Source organism: Thalassophryne amazonica, chromosome 13 (genome assembly GCF_902500255.1).
Source record: "Thalassophryne amazonica chromosome 13, fThaAma1.1, whole genome shotgun sequence".
NCBI lineage: Eukaryota > Metazoa > Chordata > Actinopteri > Batrachoidiformes > Batrachoididae > Thalassophryne > Thalassophryne amazonica.
In genome coordinates, this window is record NC_047115.1 from 27,219,732 (window position 1) to 27,240,634 (window position 20,903).

At 42.6% G+C, this 20,903-nt stretch overlaps 1 protein-coding gene across 2 annotated transcripts in view; it reads right to left on the minus strand.

Annotated features, from left to right (window-relative positions):
• Positions 1–20,903, minus strand: part of dachc (dachshund c) — an 87,758-nt gene that overhangs the window by 23,167 nt on the left and 43,688 nt on the right. For both annotated transcript variants that reach the window (XM_034184284.1, XM_034184283.1), the window contains exon 3: positions 13,317–13,427. In XM_034184284.1, coding sequence (XP_034040175.1) covers positions 13,317–13,427 — 111 coding nt within the window. The remainder of the gene's footprint in view (positions 1–13,316; positions 13,428–20,903) is intronic.

The following is a 20,903-nucleotide window of genomic DNA, read 5'->3' on the forward strand; positions in this document are numbered from 1 at the left end:
GTTTAAAGGTCTTTGTGTACACGGCCCCATATGTGTGCTGAAGTGACGACAGGGTGAAAACTGCAGCCCAGGATCCTTCTTCTGTCGGCATCACCTGGATGACCGCTCCGCTTCAAAACCACAACTCAACTAATTGTGCGTCTCCGAGGTTTAGTGATGACGAGTGTGAAAAAGACTAACGCAGGGGCGAAGAGTGCAGAAGGTGAGGAGGGTGAGGAAACAGGTTTAAAGGCAACCAGCATATACATAAGTATATATAAACGTCCTGCTGTCTCCTGTGCAAAGGCAGAAAACCAGGAAAAGTCTGAGGAAGTTAACGATTCTAATTTAGTGAGCGCCCTGTGCCAAACACAAATCCAGCCTAACAGGTTTCCTTTCAAAGCCCCTCAGTTCTTGATGATAATCCAGTGCGGTTTCAGTTCCTCAAACCAAATGCTTATTATTTCGGACAATCTGGTGTTCGCACTCCTCTCTTAACACAAGCATCAAGTATCTTTAAAGAAATATGCCTGTGCGATGACACCCCAGTGGGCCGTTTCAGTCCTATTCATGAAACAAACAATCCGGGGGGTGGGGTGGGGGGGAGCACAAATGACATAAATATTTATCATTTAATAAAAGGAAAAACAATAACAAAAGAAACACAGGGAGGAAGTGGAACAAAAGAAGCTGATGGCAGTCCTGGTGCTGGGCCAGCAATGTACGCTGGGTAATTATAAACACAAAGGAAGAAATCTTGGACTCCATTCTGCACAACTGTCACAAATAATGGAATGAGCACATGGAAACAAACAAAAAAAAAGATTGTGGAAAGGACAGGGGGCTAAATGAAATAAAGAAAGGAAGGAGAGAGGAGGAAAGAAAGATACAGAGAAGGAAAATAAGAAAGAGAAAGAGGAAAGATCAGAATAAAACAAAAAGATATGCATAAAGAACAGACATAAATAAAAAGAATGGCAAAGACAGTGAAAGAAAAGAAATAAATAAAAGAAAATATACAGAAAGAAAAATCAATCAAAATGACAGAGAAAGAAAGAAACAATGAAACAAAGTAAATGGTAAATGGACTGCATTTATGCAGCGCTTTTCCATCTGCATGAGAAGCTCAAAGCGCTTTACAGTAATGCCTCACATTCACCCTGATATCAGGGTGCTGACATATAAGGCGCTCACTACACACCGGGCGCAACTAGGGGATTGAGGACCTTGCCCAATGGCCCTTAGTGATTTTCTGGTCAGGCTGGGATTTGAACCAAGGATCCTCTGGTCTCAAGCCCAATGCTTAACCACTAGACCATCACCTCCCCTTCAGGTGATGGTCAGAAAGATACAAATAAAGAAAAAAATGACAAAGATATAGAGAAAGAAAAGAAATAAAGAAAATATACAGAAAGAAAAGAAATCAATAAAAAGGTACAAAGACACTGAAACAGAAAGAAAGACACAAAGAAAAGATGACAGAAAGATACAGAGAAAGAAAGAAACATAATAAAAAAGATACAAATATAGGAAAAAGAATGACAGAACAAATAAAGAAAGAAAAATAACAAAATATAAAGAAAAACAATGAAAGAATGAAAGCTACAGAAAAAGACAAGAGAAATAGACACAGAAAGGAGAAAGAAAAAGTAAGAAACTAAAAGAACAGAAACAAACAGAAAGGAGCAAGAGAAAGAAAACAAGGAAACCAGAAAAAGAAGAAAAGAAATTAATAAACAAAGATGGACAAGAAAAGTAAAGCTACAGAAAAGAAAAAAAATAAGTTAGAGAAAAAGAAAAGAAATAAAGAAAAAGAACCAAAGATACAGAAAATGAAAAGATGCAGAAAGAAAGGAAATAAAAAGTAAAATAGGAAGTAAGAAAGACAGAAAAAGAATGAAAGAGAATGGCATAGAGAAAGAAAAGAAATAAAGAGAATGAAAGGAAGCAAGGAAAAAACAGAAAACAAAAGAGAGAAAAAAGAAAAATGCAAAAAAAAAAAACAAAACAGAAAGGGTGAGATGGTGACTTTATGAGTTGTGCTCGCTGGACATATGTGCCCGTGTTTTGTGCACTTGGCAGATTAATCTGACGCTCACCCGGAGCAGAAACTGATCCAAACAAAAGATCAGTGTGAATGGAACCAAATAACCAGATGCTCCGACAATCAACGAGCAGCCAACACCAAATATTAAACCTCGGTTAGGAGCCACCGCAACCCCCTACCACACACACACACGCACACGCACACACCTCATTCTCCCCTCCTCACTTTCTCTGCCCTCCCATCACTCGCTCCTGTTTCATTAAAAAACATCAAAAGTCAAAGTGCCTCTCTTATGTTTATCCAAACAAACCATTACTGTAAACAAACAGTTACTGTAAATTTCCCAGAAGATCTTGTTAAATGCAGAAATGGCTGCTTCTGCTCTTCTCCGGCCCGAGAGGTGTCACACTCAGCATTTGTGAGTGTGTGAGAGTGTGTGTCTGTGTGTGTAATCTGAGATTGCCTTTGTAGTGGTTAAAGCTCTGGTAGGGGCCGATCCAAGGCCGTGGGTGGTGGCATGGAAAAACATGCTTATATGTGGATGTATATCTGCTTTATGTGTATGTGTGTGTGTGTATGTGTGTGTGTTTCCACTTGACTCTGTCATTAACAGTGATTAAGCTTTACAGGTTTATAATGGCTGCTGGTAACCATGCCAGCTAACTGCGCACAGATGCTGCCGGGCCGCACAGAGTGTGTGCATCGGGGTAAACAATGCTTAAGACAGCCCGACAAAAGAAAGCAAAATACTACGTACACAACAACTGCCAAAGAAAAACAAAGAAGCTGTCATGAATTATATCATATGTATGGAAACCCATTCCTGCCACCAAATAAATATATCATCTGATATGCAAGGAATGGCTATTTAAAAAAAAAAATTTAAATATCAAACAAAACCAAGATATATCACATTTAAGTTAGAATTTTGAACTTGAACTTACATTTGGCTGACAAATCATTGCTTTGAGTTCTAATTTTGACTTGGAGAACCACTGTTTTGTCTTATCAAATCAGACGTTTGAATTAGCAAATCCTCATTTTGATTTATTGCCTCAATTTAGATTTGGCACTTCATAATGCTGCGTTATAATCTCATATCTTGGATTTGTGGTGCATCCAGAAAGTATTCAAAGCGCTTCACTTTTTCCACATTTCGTTATGGAGTAAATTATTTTTTTCCCCTCAAAATTCTACTCACAACACCCCATAATGACAACATGAAAAAAGTGTTTTTAAGATTGTTGCAAATTTATTAAAAATAAAAAACTAAGAAATTATGGGTACATAAGTATTCACACCCTTTGTTCAATACTTTGTGGATGAACCTTTGGGAGGAATTATAGCCTCAACATGATGCCACCAGCTTAGCACACCTGTCTTTGGGCAGTTTCATCCATTCCTCTTTGCAGCACCTCTCAAGCTCCATCAGGTTGCATGGGGAGCGTCGGTGCACAGCCATTTTCAGCTCACTCCAGAGATGTTCAGTCAGATTCAGGTCTGGGCTTTGGCTGGGCCACTCAAACACATTCACAGAGTTGTCCTGAAGCCGCTCCTTTGATACCATGGCTGTATGCTTAGGGTCATTGTCCTACTGAAAGAAGAACCGTCACCCCAGTCTGAGGTCAAGAGCGCTCTGTAGCAGGTTTTCATCATGGATGTCTCTGTACATTGCTGCATTCATCTTTCCCTCAATCCTGACTAGTCTCCCAGTTCCTGCTGCTGAAAAACATCCCCACAGCATGATGCTGCCACCACCATGCTTCACTGTAGGGATGGTACCTGGTTTCCTCCAAACATGATGACTGGCATTCACAGCAAAGAGTTCAATCTTTGTCTCATCAGACCAGAGAATTTTGTTTCTTATGGTCTGAGAGTCCTTCAGGTGCCTTTTGGCCTGTATGGTAGAGTGGCTTTTATCTGGCCACTCTACCATACAGGCCTGATTGGTGAATTACTGCTGAGATGGTTGTTCTTCTGGCAGGTTCTCTCTCAACAGAGGAATGCTGGAGCTCTGACTGAGTGACCATCAGATTCTTGGTCACCTCCCTGACTAAGCTGATTGCTCAGTTTAGTAAGTAAGTAAGTAAGTAAGTAAGTAAGTAAGTAAGTAAGGTTTATTTATATAGCACCTTTCAAGATAGAAATCACAAAGTGCTTCACATAAGAACAGAGAAATTAAAAACAGCAGAAACATAAAACCATAAAAACTAGGTAAAAGCCAGTCTATACAAAAGGGTCTTTAGCTTCACTTTAAATGTTTCAACAGAGTCCACGGAGCGTAGGTCCAAAGGCAATGCATTCCACATTTTAGGTGCCACCACCTCGAAAGCACAGTCTCCTCTGGTCTTCAGTCTTGTCCTAGGCACAACCAATAGGCGCAGGTCCGAAGACCTCAGAGACCTACTTGTCACATATGGATGTAATAGCTCGGTGATATAAGATGGCATTTGACCATGCAGAGCTCTAAAAGTCAGTACTAGAATTTTAAATTGGAGTCTGAAATGGATGGGGAGCCAGTGCAAGGAGGAGAGGATTGGGGTTATATGTGACCTCTTTGATGACCTCGTCAGCAGCCTCGCAGCTGCATTCTGAACCATTTGTAAGCGGTCCAAAGAGGACTTGCTAAGGCTAAAAAATAGAGAGTTACAGTAATCCAAACGTGATGACACAAATGCATGAATGATCATCTCCATCTCCGCCCGAGACACAATGCTGTGCAGACGGGCAATATTGCGCAAATGGAAAAAACACTGTCCCAGGCGGGTAACATACGCGTCAAAATTGAGGGAGTGATCGAATGTAACACCCAAGTTCCTCACTGCTGAGCGAACAAAAGGGGCCAGAGAACCAAGATTCCCAACCACAGTGGGAACAAACTCGTCAGGGGCACAAACAAGGACCTCAGTCTTTGCTATATTTAAGGACAAATAGTTGGCCACCATCCAGTCACCAATAACCTCAACACAGTTCTGAAGAGCAGATACCCTAGAGACCGTTTGAGAAGTGAATGAGATGTACAGCTGGATGTCATCCGCATAACAGTGGTAGGAGACATCTTTAAAACTACTCAAGACATGACCAAGTGGGAGCAAATATAGAGCAAACAATATAGGTCCCAGAACAGAACCCTGAGGCACACCACAGGATAGCATGACAGAGGAGGACATAAATTTACCAGCAGCAACAGCGAAAGTCCTGTGTGAAAGATAAGACAAAAACCAGTCCAGAGCAGACCCAGAAATGCCCACCCAAGTCCTTAGTCTCTCAACTAAGACTGAATGATCCACCGTGTCAAAAGCTGCAGAGAGATCCAAAAGGACAAGCACAGAATATTCACCTGCATCTCTGCGCATTAAAATATAATTTGAAACTCTGAGAAGGGCAGTTTCTGTAGAGTGCAAGTGGCGGAACCCAGACTGGAATTTATCAAGAATATTATGTTCAGCTAAAACCTCATTAAGCTGTTTGGCCACCACTTTCTCTAAGACTTTGGAAATAAAAGGCAACTTTGAAATTGGTCTAAAATTTTGAAGGAGTGAAGGATCAGCATTAGGCTTTTTTAAAAGAGGGTGAATAAAAGGGTGAGGATTTTACGGATGATGGAGGCCACTAAATGGTCTGCATTTATGTAGCGCTTTTCCATCTGCATCAGATGCTCAAAGCACTTTAAACATCAATGCCTCACATTTTTAAATCAACATTTGTGTCCAGATTTTAAATTTCATTCTTAAACCTAACATAATATTGACTTACTCTGTTGCCTTATTTTTCACTACCATCTTTCCGCACATTGTTGTTTTTCTGGCAGCCATAGGCTTCCGTAATCTGGTGATGTTGCTTTCAATTTCCACAATACAAGTAAATTTAATAAAACTTAATGTCCCTAAGCATTTCAGTATGTTAAACTTAGTGCATGCATGTCCCAAGTTGATACTGTATTCCACACAGACCTCCATAAGCCACGTCATCTCTCTAAACACACTGATGTTGCTTTAACCTGTCGATAACAGTGGGGGCAGTGCGTCTGATTTGTTTGTGTGGGAGTGTACAGGTTTGTGTGAAAGAGTGCGTGTGCACAAGTGTGTCCTTTCCCCCATCGATTGTCCAGTGTTTGCCGTTTGCATTCAAGATAGTGAATTAGAGAGAAGACTATTGATTTGGCTTCAGCCTCTCATCTTATTCATCTCTCTATCATCCCAGTGCACTCGCTCCACTTTTGGTAGCTACTGTCCTCTGTGCAGTTAAAACATTTTGGTGGTGTGTGTGGTGAGTTTTTGTGCCATTTGCCTCAAACAAGTTACACCTGCACAATAAATAAGAGCGCAGTATGATTCAGCCCCCCCATCTCCCCCAATAAAAGGTGCTTCTGTCATTCACAAATGGGGAGATAACACAGAATTCCTGTTCAAGAGGTCACGCTCACCTTCTCACCCTTGACGCCTGCATTCCAACTGGCCTGTCAGTTGACAGTCTCTACACTCGTGGCTGTCTGTGGGTTTCTCTAAGCATGTCATATGGAACGACTCGAACCGAGGATCCTCTGGTTTACAGCCTACACCATCATTACAGATGTCATGCAAATTTTCTGAAACTCAAATTTTACAGTGAAGTATGGTTGGGGTTCTTTGCATGTAGGAACTCACCTGCCACAAGAAAACATTTAAAGCTAAAACAGAAACCACACATACACCCCTGTCACATATGTCACAAAGGTCCATATTTGGACTTCTGCTTGCCCTGTAGGGACGAGCCCAACGGGCAAGGCTGGGTGACATATCTGTGCAAGAAATATGATGAGGCGTCCCCCACCTCTTTTCCATTTAAAGACACCTTATGGATTTTTCAGCAACATCAAACACTGAGGTTTCACATTGCAATCAACCCTAACCCCTCCCTTTCTAAGTGCACACCAACGCACACGCTCACACTCACGCAGCATTCTGACTTCACTGCAATGACATGACATTTTGAAGATAACAAGGTAATGAAGATTGAAAAACTCATCTACAGGACCAGATTGGACAAACTCTAAATGTTGCTGGTGACTGTTGCACTTCTATTGTTGTTGATGAAAGTGCTGGGATGAAACCAGTGGTTATCTCCCAGAAAACAAACAAACAAAAAAAAAAAACAGAAAGGGACCCCTCACATATGGGCACGAGCCCTTATACTTATACTTAGTGACTATAAACTTTTTCATACTATGATACACTGCTGTTAGCAAGCTGTCCAGCAATTGACTGGCATTAGCAGGCATGCCAGTGTTACCCAACTTGAGTCAAAGTAAACAAAATCTCACTATATTCATATTTTTAAGCAATGCTAAAATATTGATTGAAGCACTTCGAAGCACTTATTTTCCCTTTCGTATGGCTAGCATACTGGTATAGTATGTTACTATGCTTTTTACCCTTTTAAATGAATTTTATTACAACCCCTGGCAAAAATTATGGAATCACCGGCCTCGGAGGATGTTCATTCAGTTGTTTAATTTTGTAGAAAAAAAGCAGATCACAGACATGACACAAAACTAAAGTCATTTCAAATGGCAACTTTCTGGCTTTAAGAAACACTATAAGAAATCAAGAAAAAAGATTGTGGCAGTCAGTAACGGTTACTTTTTTAGACCAAGCAGAGGAAAAAATATGGAATCACTCAATTCTGAGGAAAAAATTATGGAATCACCCTGTAAATTTTCATCCCCAAAACTAACACCTGCATCATATCAGATCTGCTCATTAGTCTGCATCTAAAAAGGAGTGAACACACCTTGGAGAGCTGTTGCACCAAGTGGACTGACATGAATCATGGCTCCAACACGAGAGATGTCAATTGAAACAAAGGAGAGGATTATCAAACCCTTAAAAGAGAGTAAATCATCACGCAATGTTACAAAAGATCTTGGTTGTTCACAGTCAGCTGTGTCTAAACTCTGGACCAAATACAAACAACATGGAAAGGTTGTTAAAGGCAAACATACTGGTAGACCAAGGAAGACATCAAAGCGTCAAGACAGAAAACTTAAAACAATATGTCTCAAAAATCGAAAAATGTACAACAAAACAAATGAGGAACGAATGGGAGGAAACTGGAGTCAACGTCTGTGACCAAACTGTAAGAAACCGCCTAAAGGAAATGGGATTTACATACAGAAAAGCTAAACGAAAGGCATCATTAACACCTAAACAGAAAAAAAACAAGGTTACAATGGGCTAAGGAAAAGCAATTGTGGACTGTGGATGACTGGATGAAAGTCATATTCAGTGATGAATCTCGAATCTGCATTGGGCAAGGTGATGATGCTGGAACTTTTGTTTGGTGCCTTTCCAATGAGATTTATAAAGATGACTGCCTGAAGAGAACATGTAAATTTCCACAGTCATTGATGATATGGGGCTGCATGTCAGATAAAGGCACTGGGGAGATGGCTGTCATTACATCATCAATAAATGCACAAGTTTATGTTGATATTTTGGACAATTGAAAGGATGTTTGGGGATGATGAAATCATTTTTCAAGATGATAATGCATCTTGCCATAGAGCAAAAACTGCAAAAACATTCCTTGCAAAAAGACACATAGGGTCAATGTCATGGCATAGGGTCAATGTCAATGAGCAGATCTGATTTGATGCAGGTGTTAATTTGGGGGATGAAAATTTACAGGGTGATTCCATAATTTTTTCCTCAGAATTGAGTGATTCCATATTTTTTTCCTCTGCTTGGTCTAAAAAAGTAACCGTTACTGACTGCCACAATCTTTTTTTCTTGATTTCTTATAGTGTTTCTTAAAGCCAGAACGTTGCCATTTGAAATGACTTTAGTTTTGTGTCATGTCTGATCTGCTTTTTTTCTACAAAATTAAACAACTGAATGAACATCCTCTGAGGCCGGTGATTCCATAATTTTTGCCAGGGGTTGTAGTAAAGAGACCGGGCCGTGGCCTCAACTTTATCTAAAGTCTGGGCCTTTTACTGAAGCATAGGGCTAGTGGCTGGCGATCACCTTAATATTTCTTCTGCTTTTCTTGTTGCTAAATGCTGATAAATTATACTGTATTTCTTGTCTTTCTGATGCCTGATTCTGTTTTTTCTATCTGTTTAAGGTGCTGCTCCATCCAGAGATGGGAGTGGGTGTTTTCTTCTGCAGGCCTCCTGTCTTGTGCACCAGCATGGACTCCCAAAACCTCCCAAATTTTCCTGTATAATTTCCTTTATTGTGTATTGTGTTGGTAGCATGGCCCAAGCAGAGGATCACCCCTTTGAGTCTGGTCTGCTTGAGGTTTCTTCCTCAAATCATCAGAGGGAGTTTTTCCTTACCACTATCGCCTGTGTGCTTGCTCTGGGGGTTGGTAAGGTTAGACCTTACTTGTGTGAAGCACCTTGAGGCAACTTTGTTGTGATTTGGCGCTATATAAATGAAAATAAATTGAAATTGAAAATTCTACCTGTGCAGTAGGATGAAAGGCAACCCATGGTCAGTTTTGATCCACAAAACCAGAGGCTAGTCCCATCTTTTAAGAGCTGTACCTATTTTGATGTACAGGTATGTTCTACCCACAACATTGAGAGGACTCCCACTTGGCCTTACAGGCTACAGCACACAATTTATTATGAATATTTGGAGTCTGTGTTGTGCTGGAAGCTGTTCGCTTGCTGTCATTAGTCGACGCCATGTTTCTAGACACAAAGTTGATTCCGGAATACAAACTGCAATCTTCTCTGGCTATGCTACTCTGTTACATAATCAAATGGTTTATCCCAGTAAAATCAGACTGTATTCCTTCACAGTAAGAACAGCATACAAGCTGTTGTAGGCAACCGAGAACATCTGAGAATAGCTGATCTTTTGGGTGAGGATGCAAGCTGTTCACACAGAGGCATTAAACAGTGATAATGCACCTTTAAAGTCAAATTCACAGAAACAGGTAGTTACTTAAAGACTGGATTTTATTTAATTATTATTTTTGTTTAAGGATTATCTCAGCAACTATGGAGTATTTTTGTTACAAACTTCAATAACTGTTTTAAAACACCTTGAAGAAAACATGCATAATAAGACCTTTTTCATATTGAGTTTTAAAGGAGACCTGCATTGAAAAAAATGCAGTCAGATTTTTTGAACAAAAAATGACTTACATTTCCACATGAGATCCTTCAGAATGTAGTAAAGTAAATCTGCAAGCCCAGATCTGTCATTCAACTGAGAAATCTTCATTTGAAAATGACAAATTTACAGCTAACATTTAGCCCTCCGCAAATTGTTCCTCTCATCATGGACGCTGCAGAGACGTCAGGGACAAGACCCTCTCCCAGCATGCATTGCGCCAATTGTAATTAGTGGATTTACGTCAGTTTGCATCGCTTACCTTTTTGTCTTATACGGAAGGATCGTCGGTTTTGTAAAACTTCATATTGTCTTGCGGTATATTTGGTGAGTACACATTTATTTTTATTTTTGCCTGAAAATTATTTTGGGGGACTTTTTCATACGCCCGTTTGATTGAGTGGTGTCGCAATGAAAATCTACTGTCTTTCGCCTCCGGTACCATCGCGGGATATGGAGGCGAGACCCGCAAAGAATCCCAGTCATTAAAAATATATAAACCTCTCTCAGCGTCCATGGAGCTCTGGGGCTCTGATTGCCGAGACGTGTGGTGCTGTGGATTTTGCCGCAAGAAGGCTGTCCTTGCAGCAACAGGTGTACGGGCCGCTTCGCATTAAAACAGCGAGCGTAATCTCAGGACTTGTGCCAAGTGTGCTGCAGCTCCATTCAATAGACAGAGAGGTGATGCCGGTGTTGTGCGTTGAATCTGGCACAACACCGGCTGCAAAGCAGACACGGGCGGTGTGAGTGGTCTGCGTCGGCAGTTAACGAGCTCGTTAATGAGCCCACAGACTTAATAAGCGCAGCGGAGGCAGAGAGCGGGAGAGGAAGAATGGCGCCCGCTGTCGATGTCGTTGCTGATCTGAGCACACAGATCTGTATCTCACATTCATTGCAGCTTACTTTTGGATGTTGAAACCAGGACGTGTATAAGTAACATTACTAACAGATAAAAACAATTTCAATGCGGGATCGGACTGAAGGCGGGAGCGCGTCGTCTTGTCCCTGACGTCATGGAAATGATACGGCTGTACAAACTCTCTTCACAGAGGGCAAAAATTTTAGCTGCAAATTTGTAATTTTTAAACGAAGATTTCTCCACTGAATTACAAATTTGGGCTTACAGATTTTATTTACTGCATTCACAAGGGTCTTATAAATACATATCAGCTGTTTCTTTCTGAAATCTGACCATATTTATTTCAATGCAGGTCTACTTTAAATGTAAATGAGAACACACTTAACAGATTCTGTTTCAAGAATTTCCAAGCTCATGTTACTCAGAATGACAGACTGATGTTATGTTAAACATGTTACAGAGGTGGTTTGTGTCTGTAGTCTCTTGATGTGATGACTAATACTTTGTGAGCTGCATTATGAGCTACAGAGTGGGTGAGAAATGCTTTTTATGAATCCTCAAAAAAAATCCCACTAATGTTTGCACGGAGTTTTTGTAGGTTAAAAATATCACACACAGGGGCGTGGTCAGGAATAAAATTTGGGGTGGGTAGAGTCTAGCGTAAACTAGATGTCACCGTCGTAGTGATTCGGGCATTTTGATTGTTTCATTTGACATTTTCAGCTAATCATTTTCTGAAACACTTGTTCTGGTTTTGTGAGTTTCAAAAGTGTGAATATTGTGTGAAACACTTTTTTTTTTTGTTATACATATCTCCAAACCCTCATTTTCTGTAGTATGGATTTTATTTAGTCTTTCTGATGTAACTGTTTCACTTGATGAGTTTGTACATTTCATGCATGACAAAAAGGTGAATAATTTATAAAGCAATCGATTCATTTAATGTGTCAAACAGTTCCTATAAAACAGAAGAGAACTAGCACAAAGAGATCTAAAAAGCCAAACAAACATTCCTAAAAAATTATTTTTACAAAGCTTTTAATTTACTGTTTCAAGCATTTGAAAAGACTGATCCACTGTCAGCAGCACGGTGGATTAGTGGTTAGCACTGTTACCTCAGGGCAAGAAGGTCATGGGATCACTTTCCACCTGGGCCTTTCTCTCAGGACTTTGCGTGTTCTCCCCGTGTTTGTATGGGCTATCTCCAGGTGCTCTGGCTTTCTCCCACTTCCAAAGACATGCCGGTTAGGTGAACTGGTGACTCTAAATTTACCGTAGGCATGTGACTGTGTTTGTCTGTCTATATGTGGCCCTGCATTAGACTGGCATCCTGTTCAGGGTGTAACCCGCCTCACGCCCTATGACTGCTGCCAAAGGCTCCAGCCCCCACGTGACTCTTGATTGGAGTAAGCAGGTATAGAGGATGGATGATGATTCACTGTCAGAAGGAGTTGGTTCCATTACCCACTCACACACACTCATCTTCAACCACTTATCCAAGATCGGGTCGCAGGGGGCTGGAGCATATCTCAGCAGTCATAGTGCATGAGGCGGGTACATCCCAGATAGGACGCCAGTCTGTCTGGTTCCATTACTGTTTCTAGCATTTCAAAACAGTGAATCATTGCCTGAAACAATCGGTTCTGTTACTGATTCTCTTGTCTCAAAATTTTAAGAAGCAAATGGTTCTTTTAATGTTTGAAACATTTCCACACAATTATGTAATGAAGCATTAGCTTTCTGTGCATTTGAAAACTTTAAAAAGATTATCAGAAGAAAATGGTTCAGTTTCTGATTCCAGGGTGTCAAAACAGCAAATAATTTTCTGAAGTACATGCTTGTTTTTCTCCTTCTGTACAAAGTTTGAAAAAGCCTTGTTTTGATATCAGTAAGTGTAGGGCGGATTTAAACCCCAAATCCCCACCCTTAGCTACACTTATGATTACACATCTACTATTCCAGACACGTCACATACGCTGGAAGAAAAAAGAAACAACTGAATAAGAGCTGATAAAAATAAAAGCCAGGATTATCTGTTCCTTACGATGTGGTGGTTTGGATTACCTGACCCAGATTGCTATTTCTAACTCCATTTGAAGAAATGTGTCACTGCTGCTGGAGTTTGTTTTTTCTCACACCATCTTACAGGAAACATGCAGGAAGCAGAGGTGATGTGCAGCTTTTAATCAGTTGGGTTCAGCGGTCACATAAACACAGCTGCTGAAGCCGCGCTGACGCTCCAGCGCAGGCGAGAACCTCGCGACGCGTTATACGGTCACAATTCAACATAATGGGCATGTGCGATGAAGCATGAGCGACTCACCGAGCCCGGGGTTGTGATCACCATTCTCTCCATTGGGCCCGCCATGTTGCTGGTTGCTGTGGTAACCACCCATTGCTTCCAGTTTGATCTTCTTGGCCAAGGCAGAAAGATCTGAGGAAAACAGTAAAAAGTAAAAAAAGAAACAGAATCAATATGAGCCTGATCAATGGCCCTGGTGCAGGATTAGAGCAGCGGGCAGGCATTCATTCTGACTGCGCCGCTGCACTGACCAGGGAATCAGCAGTGACAGAAATAAGACAAGACATTCATCTCTCCCACGCAGTGACGCCACATCCCACGGCACTCAGAGCCACGCTCCGCCGGGGCAGGGCCGCTGTTCAGGCGACTCACTTGTCAGGTGGAAATTATACGCATTATGAAAAGTTACCTTTTAATAGAGGTTGTGCACTTTTGGATAATGTGCAATAGAGTGACAACACGCTGGACGAGGGGCTGAACCGCGGTTTAATTCACGTTGTGAACCTCGGAAGGTCGTCTGACCCACGAAGACCCTCAAACTATCTCATGCCACACGCGGTAAAAGAAAATTAAATATCTCATGCACTAATACAGACAAACACCGAATTATTAAAGTTGGACAGACCAAGCCGGTGGACAAACAACATTAAGGTAACACAAACAAACCATAAATCTTCATTTCCTGATGCAGTACACATTATAAATACTTGCAACATATTGAACTGAGCAAGGTTTTTTTTTTTTAAATCTTACACAATGGCCGTTTGAGGTGAATTGTCTGTCTAAGACATGGACAACCACAACAGATTGTTCCTTTCTTCTCTCCTTCTTTGCTCCTGTGTTCCCCGCTCTCTTCCCTTCCCCTCTCCTTGCTTTACCTTTTCAAATGTCAGCATCACAGCGGGACATAAGCCACTGCGCTGTGTGTGCGTATGTGTGCATCTGAAGGCGAGGAAAGACTCGAAGGAGGATGACATCAAAGATTTTTCCTGCCTTTTACGCCCCAAATGTCCTCGCTGTCTGTCTCACATTTTCCCTTTTAGCGCACGCGCGCTCTCTCTCTCTTTCTCGCCTCTCATGTGGCCACTTCTAATCAGTGGAGCTGACATTGCTGCTGTGCCCTCTCCTTTGGTGGAAAAAAGACTCTTTCCCCGCTGAGAAAGATGCTCTTGAACACTCGCGCGTACACAACCCGTGCACACATACATATACACAAACTCGAGCACCTTTGAACAGTGAGAGGAAGCGGCAGCTAATAGAAAATGGCTTCTTTTGAGGTGGGGAATGAAAAGATCAGGTTGCAGTGAAGAGCACAAAGCCAAGGGCAACTTTGAGAGCAGTAAGGTGCCAACAATTACTTTTCTTTTTCTAACTGTTACTGTACGTACGCACACACACACACACACACACACACACACACACACACACACACACACACACACACACACACACACACACACACACACACACACACACACACACGCCGCGCTCACAGATAAACACACTGCTGTTCATGACAAGACAAAGCAACACCGCGGGTTTTAGCAGACAGTTGATGTAGACAGTTGATGTATTGTTCTTTTGAAGACTGATCCCTCTCAGGGTCATCACAGCAAACTTGTCGCACAAACCACCTAACTGAACCCTCTCACCCCATCCATAAACCTCCTCCTCTTCACTATCACCCAGAACCTGTCAAATCTTCTCCAAAGCTATCCAAAACTATAGACATTCGTCACGAAATGCCCAGCGCGCAGTACTATTTCCATATAAAGTGCAGTAATATGTACATGTGTGGGGTAGGTATTTGGTTGAACCCTCATGTGTTTGACGCAAACTGGGATACACAGTGGAAAAATTGGAGAGTGACATTATATTTATTTCGAGGATGTGGCCAACAGTGACCATAAAAAGTCGCTAGCCTTCGAACAATAGGCAACTATTGGTAATTTTTTTTTTAAACGTAGGTCAAGGTCACCAGCCTTTGAACCCATGCGAAGTACTCTTCCAAGGCATGTACCCACCAAATATGAAGTTGTTGCAAGCAATAGGTGCTGAGATACATTGCGTTGAACACATTTCAGGCGAAGGATTTGACAGTTGTGACCTTTGGTGACCTTGAAAAGTAGGTCAAGGCCACCGACCTTTGAACCCATGCGAAATACTCCTCCAAGGCATGTACCCATCAAATATGACGTTTCTGTGAGCAAAAGGTGCCGAGCTACGTTGCAGCAAAGGATATGACAGTTATGACCATTAGTGACCTTCAAAAGTAGGTCAAGGTCACTGGCCTTCGAACAAATGCAGCTATTGGTAATTTTTAAAAAGTAGGTCAAGGTCACCGGCCTTCGAACCCATGCGAAGTACTCCTCCAAGGCATGTACCCACCAAATATGAAGTTTCTGCGAGCAATAGGTGCCGAGCTATGTTGCGGTGAAGGATTTGACAGTTGTGACCACTGGTGACCTTCAAATGTAGGTCAAGGTCATTGACCTTCGAACCCATGCGAAGTACAAAAGTAGGTCAAGGTCATTGACCTTCGAACCCATGCGAAGTACAAAAGTAGGTCAAGTTCATTGACCTTCGAACCCATGCGAAGTACTCCTCCAAGGCATGTACCCACTAAATATGAAGTTTTTGCGAGCAACAGGTGCCGAGTTACGTTGCGGCGAATGAATTACAGCCGGACAGACGGACGGATGGACAGACGGAAGGACAACCCGGAGGCTATATGCCCCGCCTAACCACCATCTGATGTTTTCTAGTTGTTCTCTCCACTGCCATCAGGTTACATTTCCTCCACAGGACACAGTCCATCTATAGTACCTCCACTCTTATGGCACCATGTGCTCCTTGTTCTTCTTAAAACACTTATGTATCAGCCATTTGTAAACTTTTTGCAAAATCCGCCGCAATCTGCACACCATCTTTTGACACAGAACCTGCCAAACACCTCCTTGTCACTTCTGTTCACTTAACCAACAGGCTTATCAAACTCCAATCTAATCCCCACTTTCTTCCTTAGTTACTGTACACTCTCCACCACTTCATCTAACATATTCTTGAAATCTTTTTAGTCCTCCACCTCACACCCCAGTTGCAGGGCATATGCACTGATGATATTTACTGTCATTCAATACTGCCTAGCTGCACTCTTTCTTGCCAACACCTCACATAATCTGATTTCTGTCAGGTTACATTTCCTGCATTGGGCATAATCCACCTATCTCCTACCTCCACTATGTCACCATGTGCTCCTCCTTCTTAAAATAATTATTCATCACAGTCATTTCCATCCTTTTTGCAAAATCCAATATCATCTACCCTTCCCTGTTCTTCTCCATAACACCAACCCTGCCCAACACCTCCTCCTCACCTCTGTTCCCTTCCCCAGCATGTCCACTGAAGTCAAATCCAATCAGCACTCTTTCTTCATTGGGTACATTCTGAACCACTTTATCTAACACATTCCAAAGGTGTTTTTCTCCTACATCTCACACTAAACCTGTGGGGCATATGAGTTGAAGCTACTCATCATCATCCAGTACTGTGTAGCTGCATTCTCCCATGCTAGCACCTTACAGTGTCCAATCTGTTACAGGTTGCATCTCCTGCACAGGACTTAGTCCTCCTGTGTGCACTTACCCCAACTCTTATGTCACCATGTGCCCTTCTACCAACTTAAAATACCTATACTTATTTGTGACACCATCCTTTTTGCAAAATGCACTGTCATCTGCCCTTCCACATTACTCTCTTTGAAACAAAGCCTTCCCAACTCAGTCTTCTTACTGTGGTTGCCTTTGCTAACATGCTCATTGAAATACACTCCAAACCCCATTCTTTCTTCCTTGAGTACACTCTTTCATGTCATCCAATACATTCCAGAAGTCTTCTTTATCCTCCCATATCATACCCCAATTACAAGGCATATGCACTGATGACATTCATCATCATTCCTTCAATTTCCAACTTTTCATTAAGATCCACATATTAGATTTTGCAGAGGATTTACACCAGGTGCCCTTCCTGAAATATCCATCCATCCATCCATCCATTTTCTTCCGCTTTATCCGGAGTCGGGTCGCGGGGGCAGCAGCTCAAGTAAAGCTGCCCAGACCTCCCGATCCACACACACCTCCTCCAGCTCCTCTGGGGGAACCCCAAGGCGTTCCCAAGCCAGCCGAGAGATGTAGTCCCTCCAGCGTGTCCTGGGTCTTCCCCGGGGCCTCCTCCCAATGGGACGTGCGTGGAACACCTCTCCAGTGAGGCGTCCAGGGGGCATCCGGAAAAGATGCCCGAGCCACCTCAACTGACTCCTTTCGACGTGGAGTAGCAGCGGCTCGACTCCGAGCTCCTCCCGAGTGACCGAGCTCCTCACCCTATCTCTAAGGGAGCCCCAGCCACCCTGCGGAGGAAACTCATCTCGGCCGCTTGTACTCACGATCTCGTTCTTTCCATCATGAGCCAAATCTCATGACCATAGGTGAGGATCGGAACGTAGATCGATCGGTAAATCAAGAGCTTTGCCCCCCCCATCCTGGCTTGGGACTGGCAATAAAACTACAGTGGTGCATGACAAAGAAGAAAGAACACCAATAAACCAAATATGGGTAGAGGTGGGGAAAAACCTACTTTGCCTGCATAAAGTATCAATAATCCAGAGAAGCAGAGAGGAAAACGTCGCAAGAGGAAAGCCTTCTTCAACAACCCTTTCTGAGTCACAGCTGACCTTCTGGGGAAGCCTAAGAGTGGAAGCCTGGAGTGTTCCAACAAGGAAGTGAAGGAGAGTGTGGCAGCAGGACACGGTGATCCCTTCAGAGACATCCTGTTGGGTGAACTTCCTTTCCAGCTTCCAAGGCTCAAGCCGCAAACCCTTTTCAACAAGGCAAGCTTGACCATGGATGAAGTGAGAGCAGTCATGGATAAAGCTTGACCAGGTTCTGCTCCAGGGTAGTCTGGATGCCTCGAGCATGCAGTGGTAATCAGCCAAATCATCAAGGAGGTAAAGAGGAAGAACAGCACATTCTCAGTAGTTTGGCTAGGTCTAGCAAAAGCCTACTCAAGCATTCCTCACCAGCTGATCCAAAAAGCTTTCGAGCATTACCTAGTACCACTCAAGGTAGCAAAACTTGTGATGTTGCACATGGATACACTGAAGATGAAGTTCACTGTGGGAACCTCTACCACCAAATAACAAAGGCTTGCGAAAGGCATCATGGCAGGATGCACCATTTCAGTAGTCTTGCTCATGGCTGCAAAGAACCTGCTTCTTAAGGCCAGGCAGACCTGGCGCCACGAGGGGGCATTTGGGGGCGACGCCCCCTCACGTCATCAACCCCGCCCCCTCGGATGTGAGCGTTATCAAAAAATAAAGATATAAAAGAAAGAAAAAGAAATACTGGAAAATATAGTAAAATATTAGTTATTCAATAATATCACGTATTTAACAAATAAACCAAATTAATTAACTAAAGTAATTAATTTTAAAATAAACAGATATGGCGTGTGTCTGTGTTCAAGCGATTTGATAGGTTGAGGGTTGCGCTTGTCAGTGCGGCAGAGGGCAAGGATCCTGAGTCCAGTGATTATGGCAAGGTGGATGAACTAAAGCATGCTCGATTTATTCAAGCAGTGTCAGAGCTGGAGTTCCTGGGATTCGTCAAGTCCAGTTAGTGTGAGAACTCTTTCTCAGCATTAAAAAGAGTGTTCGGTGATCACAGACGCAGCATGCAAAGCAAAGGCGAACTTAGGCTGGGCATACACTGTACGATATTTTCAAGCCTTGTACTTGGCTCCAGCGCAAACTGTGCGACAAAACCACAGGGTTTAAAAGTTCAGAGCGCACGATTCATGGTTTCACACTGTATGGCCCGATGCTCTGATGCAATCTGACTGCTCACATTGTACGTTCAAAAACCACACGTCGGAAGCTTTTTTTTTTTTCTTAAAAAAATTTTTATTTCATGCCTATCAGCACGCACAGGGGGTGAAATCAGGTGGGGGAGACTGAACGTATATGCGCGCGTACACACACAGCAGACAGCAACATGATCCATGAGAGGACAGTTAAAAAAGAAAACAAACATTCATAACAGGTGTTGCTACTTACACTGTTGTATAAATAAACTATTTCATACGGAGTCATACAGCTGTGCAAGGTGTAGCAACTTATACCCTCATCTGTTGTAAATCCTGCTGTTGTCTGCTGTGTGTGCGCGCGCGCATATACGTTCAGTCTCCCACCGCCTGATTCCACTCACTGTGCGCGCTGATAGGCATGAACTTTAATATGATATTAAGTTACTGCGAGGGAACACACAAAAAAAACATAAGACTTTACATGAGAGAATTGTTTGCGCTCTCTGGTGTTTGCTCATCGACAGTGCGCAAGGTAATCAGCGCGTAGACGCTTGTAACACTGCTTCAGCAGCGCGGAACCCTCACGAGCCATGACAGCCGACGGATGTTAATAAGGCTGGCATTTGAGAATGACCTAACCAGGAAATTCAACGGAGAGTGGCGAGATGTCCTTCTCAGAAGATTCAATACGGCATCCAACCGAAGGCTTCAACTCTTCTGAGGTAGGCTAGCATCCAGTTTCCACACAGAATTTTATGTTAAGATATGGACTTTTATGGTAAGATAAAAGTTATGTATTGTTGTAAATATATCTACATGAAAGGTTTATCTTTGACCCGTTGTGATTGGGTTCTGGCAGAAATCGCCAAATGGGTAGAAGTGCAGAGAGTCAGAGCCAACAGCAACAGGTCACCACCTCCTGCAGCCATCAATTGCCAACACTAAGGTAAAGAGGCTCCCAGGATAAAGGCAGCTGTCAAGAACCCACCATCCATTCTTCAGCGTGGGACTGTCTGGGAGATGCAGGTGGACTTGAAAAGGAAACTAGTCTTTCCACATGATGTGGCAGCAACCTCCCAACATGGTATAAGGAGCACAAAGACCATCTTCGTAGCAGACCTTACCGTGCCTTGGTAAGACAGGTTGGCTATTTCATACCAACTGAAAAAAGGCAAGTACCAGGACTTGATCACTGAGGCTCTCACCAAAGGATGACATGCAGCCATTTTTTCCCCGTCAAGGTTGGCTGCCGAGGTTTCAGCCAAAGCAGTTGAGGATGGCCATCAGAGAGGTTTCCCTTGCAGCTGAAGTCAGCTCAAGATGGTTGTGGTTGAAGTGACCCCACAGGTGGAACCCTTCTGCAGGTGAAGGCTAATCACTCTTTGCTGCCCCACTCAAGCAATGCGTACAGGATAAGGGGCGAAACGCTAGTGAACATGAGATACCTGCTGGTGATGCAGAGGGGTTCTCAACAATGTGGGCTCTCAGACGCCTCCATTTAGGAAGACTGCCAGGTAGACATTGTCTCACACATCTTAGTAGCTCCTGTAGTTTCTGCTGGTAGCAAAGCATTTTAATGTTTACCTCAAACTATTTACATAACAATTACACATATTACATATGTCGTATATGTAATAAAAGAATTACAATGATTCAAAATACCACTACTAAAATTCAAGTAAGACTTCAAAATTTGACCATATTTCCCTGATAATGTTTTCTTGACTCACCTCATTCACGTCAAAT